Here is a 4,453-nt window from a genome sequence, read left to right on the forward strand (position 1 = left end):
GCATCCTTTTTGTCACGACTTCGCCAGAAAGTCGGCCCGAAAAGGGAAAACTCCGTCTATTAGGCAACTTCGCTATGTCGGCATTTCAGTTGGCAACTTGTTTACAGGTCATTGTTCGAAATGTTGAGAGCAGCTCGAAAACGAGGGGAATATATTCTCTTATTTTTGTCAGGGGTAGATTTTTGGTGGTGAAAAGCATTGCTTAAGCTTTGTAATGGGGGTGGCAAAAGCGTTTTTATAGAACAGGATGTGTTTTGAATTTATAAAAATTTGCTATAAAGGAAAAGCTTGGACAGGTTTGCAATGTCTATTTCTATTTGGCATATAACATTAACCATAAAACCAAGTTTCAGACTGTATTTATAAAAATATTACAAGCCATTTTACTAACAAAAGTTTCAATTTTTTGTAGCTTTTAAGTTATTTTTGTTGAAAAGCTTTAGAAATTTAATAGCTGAATTTTCGAAATACAAATTTTGTTTCTTCTTCAGTTTTATTTTATAACGCAACTCAACCTTTTCATTTTAAATTACAAAATTAAGTAACATTTGAAAACTTCAAGTTTCTTACCGTTACTTAAGAGTAAACCTTACGTAATGTATGTATATTTATTTAATTAATAGACGAAGCATATACATAACTTAAAATATGTAAAACACTTACTACTCCAAATTCCAGTAACCACTAAAAATATCTATTGCCCATTAAAAATTGGAATGGTAATTAAATAGAAAGTATAAGCTTATTGTAAATTATAGTAGAATTTTGCCTTGAATAAAGCGTAAGCTATGCCTAATTTAATAGGTATCTCACAAAAGTCGCGATGTAATATATTAGCCAAATCAAGAATTCGTGGTTTTTCGAAATCAACCGGTTTCTTCTGAAGAATTATATTGCGTGAGCAGTACTAACTTCATAAAAATAAAATTAAGTTTCACCCTGCTTTTAAAGAAAACAAACTAGTTTTTCATGCACATATCGCAAAGCTTTATTCAGTAAATCCGGAGGTTGAAATCAGCCGTAGTAGGCGTACGGAGAGGCATAGCCCACGGCCGGATAGCCAGCGGAGTAGAAAAACTGGGGCACCGGAGCGGGATTGGGATTGGGTCCTGGAGCGGGCACAGCCATGGCAACGGCCAGCAGGGCGGCGAGCAAGAGCAATACCTGTAAGAGCAAAAATCAGGTAACGATTACGACATCAAAGGCGAGTGTCCTGCGGCAAAAGCAACACTCACCAGCTTCAGCATGATGAAGAAAGGGGGTTAATTCTCGACTTGACAAACAAAATCGAACTGCAGTCGATGTTTGCTCGTTTGCAGCCTTTTATATTCACAAACATGGCCGATTTAAGGCGGATCTAAGCCGCCTTTTGCCACTCATTCGCATCGCTGACTGCATCGCATTTTGATATTCCATATGCAATCCCGCCCGCCAAGTTTATAGCTCATTACGGCTCTTAACGCGTTCGCCTAATGCCTGCCAAATGTACTGGGCACAAAGAACGTTATTGTTTCTTAATCTGTTTGCCTGACGACATCGCCACCATCATCATCATCATCATCATCATTATCATCGGTAAGTATCTCCCTCTTCCGCCCAGAAATCCACTTTCCATACTAACCCCCTACCCCAAAAATCCCCAGAATGTGTGCCGTTCGTTTTGTCAACTCACTCTCCTTTCGTTGACTCTTTTTTATATCGGCTTTTGGTTTCGTTTTGGCCGGCGGCAAACATTTGGCTTCATTGTCAATTCGATCGATTTGGGAGTTTAAGAATACATGATTTTGCAATTTAATGCAATACACTTGCAGCCGGAATGGAAGTCATTGAGATAAGAGGATTTTTTCTGGGGGGAACCTTAACTCTTTATAGATTTTTTAAAATTATTGAAGAAAGAGCTAAGGTCATAAAAAATAACATGTGTAATACAGTTTATATAATATTATAAGAGATCAATTGACTGAATACAATAAAAAATCATTTTTGATTTTATTCTTTGAAATAGTAATTAAATAAATAAAAAAGAATAATCTAAGATTTCTGTAAAAGTTTTGAACAAAGTAGTCAGACCACTCTTCCTTGATGAAATTACCACTATAATCTCAAAGTCTTTCGTAAGTCCTTATATTAGGGAATATGTGTGTTTACAATAATAAATAAATATAAACATTTAAAGTTACAAATTATTTTCATATTTTTACCATTTTTTCATAAGAGGTTTTTTAAAAATAAATGAAGTAAGTAAAATTTATATCTAAAAATTCATTAAATGACAAACTTTTAATAAACTCATGCGCAGTTTTTTCCCAATACCAATTACTAATTGTACCCCCAAACAGTTGTCATCTTGACAAAAATCGCATGAAACACAATATAATTCCCAATCTCATTCGGTACACCCGACAATGTCTACAACTCATTAATCACCTAAATGGTAGCCCAAATTTGAGAACGCAAATTCCCAATTAAAATGCAATGAGCGTAGTTAGAAATATTCTCCAGTCTCAGACCGAAATCACGTTCAAGGCCAGTCTATATCTAACCGATTCCATCATCAGAGATCGGTCAGAGAATAAGAAGTCATTAGAATGCGAAGGAAATTTTTGTTGACAAAAACTATCGCTGTAAAAATAAAAGCAAAAAACTTTGGGCCGAATGATGTGAGCAAAACAGAAGTGGTCATAAATCCGATCAGAGTCCAGAAGTGCGACTTAATAAATAAGTCATGAGTGCGAATTTCTGTCGACTGGCAGAGGACTATATAAGACCGCTGACAAGTGAAGAACAGCATCAAACCACAAATTGCAATCGCTACACAAGCATCTCAAGTCCTCAAGGAAAATATAAAACAAACAAAATGTTCAAGCTGGTGAGTTGAATGGGAATTAAATTATATCCTTGTTTAAAATTAATTGTGCTTTAAGTGTTAAATTAAATACAAGTTAAATAGAAATAAATTTTTAAAAATATTTCAGAGCTCCATAAACCATTTTTTAAACAACAATTAAAAAAGGCATATCTAAATTTTATAAATATCATTAACATTTAATATTCTTACCACTTATATTTGCTCTATTAGCTGGTTGTTGTTTTCGCCGCCCTCTTCGCCGTTGCCCTGGCTGTTCCCGCACCAGTTCCTCGTGCCAATCCCGCTCCAATCCCGATTGCCAGCCCCGAACCCGCACCCCAGTTCTACTATGGAGCCAGCCCATACGCCTATTCCGGCGGATACTACGCTTCCCCCTACTCGTACTACGGCTAAGTGCTCTGGACATTGCAAACCAACAAACGACTCGTGATAATGCATCTGAATACGGATTACGGAATATGCGCGTGCTGGCAAATCAAATTAGTCATAAGTGCTTCAAAAAAATAAAAAAAAATATACAAAAGTTGAAGAAATAAAATGTTGAAAAGCAAAATACGAACGATTTTTTATTACTATAAATCGGGCTGGTTAAGAAAAGAAAAAATTGTATAAATTAAAAAAACCAGCCCAAAGGGCCAGCAAGAATTCTGAACTGCGTTGGTCGGCTGAACGACAAGCGGTTCCATGGTGTAATGGTTAGCACTCAGGACTCTGAATCCTGCGATCCGAGTTCAAATCTCGGTGGAACCTGATTGAAATCGATGTTTTGTTTTTTTTTCATAATACATTTTTTTAAATTATAATATTTATATAATTGTGTTTAATTATTTGCTTACAATTTTCAATTCCTAAGTATATCATTTGATTGACCGCTTTAAGGTTTTCTTACAACGTTTAATTTATTTCCGTTTAATAATGTAAAAGACCTCTGAGAATTATTAACAGCCTAAGGTCAACAATAATTATTTTATTAATTTCGTATCTTATAATATATAATATAAATATCGTATAATATAAAGTTAAAAAATATTTTGAAACAGATTGGCTGAGCCCCTTAGACAAGTCGGTGAGGATGGACTTTCAAACGGGGCTGTGTGAAAAAACGAAATTGATTTGCAAAGCTATACAAAGAGTATATCTCTTAAAATATTTATCTAAGCGTTTTTATTTCATAATAAATCTACTTTTTATAAATATACAAAATTCAATAAGGCAAAACATTTGCTTTAAGACTTGTATGGGTTTTGACATCAGCTCATCAAGCGGTTCCATGGTGTAATGGTTAGCACTCAGGACTCTGAATCCTGCGATCCGAGTTCAAATCTCGGTGGAACCTGAGCTGAAATTTTTTTTCTTTTTTTTTATTAAGCAGCATAAATTTAAATGTTTTGAAGTAAATGCAACAATTAGTTTTAAAGATTAGTAGTTAATTTTGTTGAAATAAAAACCAAGAAGTGTGTGCTTAATCTTGGTTGCAGTATCAGATGTTTGGTTCGTGTCACCACTTAACAGCTGTTTTTGGTTGTTATTGTGAATGGTAAAATTAGATTTTTTTGGTATCAGAATGACAGTTGCAGCCAAAAA

General features: G+C 34.8%; 2 protein-coding genes and 2 non-coding genes across 4 annotated transcripts; 3 read left to right on the forward strand and 1 right to left on the reverse strand.

Moving 5' to 3' along the window:
• Nucleotides 1-969: 969 nt before the first annotated feature.
• On the reverse strand, nt 970-1,328 carry LOC119547718 (neuropeptide-like 4). The gene is made up of 2 exons (XM_037854692.1): nt 1,236-1,328; nt 970-1,164 (listed from the first exon to the last, which is right to left on the reverse strand). Exons 1-2 carry the CDS (start codon nt 1,245-1,247, stop codon nt 1,015-1,017), a joined length of 162 nt encoding a protein of 53 aa, XP_037710620.1. The 5' UTR covers nt 1,248-1,328; the 3' UTR covers nt 970-1,014.
• Nucleotides 1,329-2,747: 1,419 nt separating this feature from the next.
• LOC119547406 (neuropeptide-like 4) lies at nt 2,748-3,422 on the forward strand. Its single transcript, XM_037854255.1, has 2 exons — nt 2,748-2,869; nt 3,080-3,422. The coding sequence occupies exons 1-2, from the start codon at nt 2,858-2,860 to the stop codon at nt 3,260-3,262; spliced, it is 195 nt and encodes a 64-aa protein (XP_037710183.1). The 5' UTR covers nt 2,748-2,857; the 3' UTR covers nt 3,263-3,422.
• A 125-nt stretch (nt 3,423-3,547) lies between these two features.
• On the forward strand, nt 3,548-3,619 carry Trnaq-cug. Its single transcript has one exon. It is a non-coding gene; the product is annotated as a tRNA-Gln (tRNA).
• A 514-nt stretch (nt 3,620-4,133) lies between these two features.
• On the forward strand, nt 4,134-4,205 carry Trnaq-cug. The gene has a single exon. It is a non-coding gene; the product is annotated as a tRNA-Gln (tRNA).
• Nucleotides 4,206-4,453: the final 248 nt, after the last annotated feature.

Source organism: Drosophila subpulchrella, chromosome 2L (assembly GCF_014743375.2).
Source record: "Drosophila subpulchrella strain 33 F10 #4 breed RU33 chromosome 2L, RU_Dsub_v1.1 Primary Assembly, whole genome shotgun sequence".
NCBI lineage: Eukaryota > Metazoa > Arthropoda > Insecta > Diptera > Drosophilidae > Drosophila > Drosophila subpulchrella.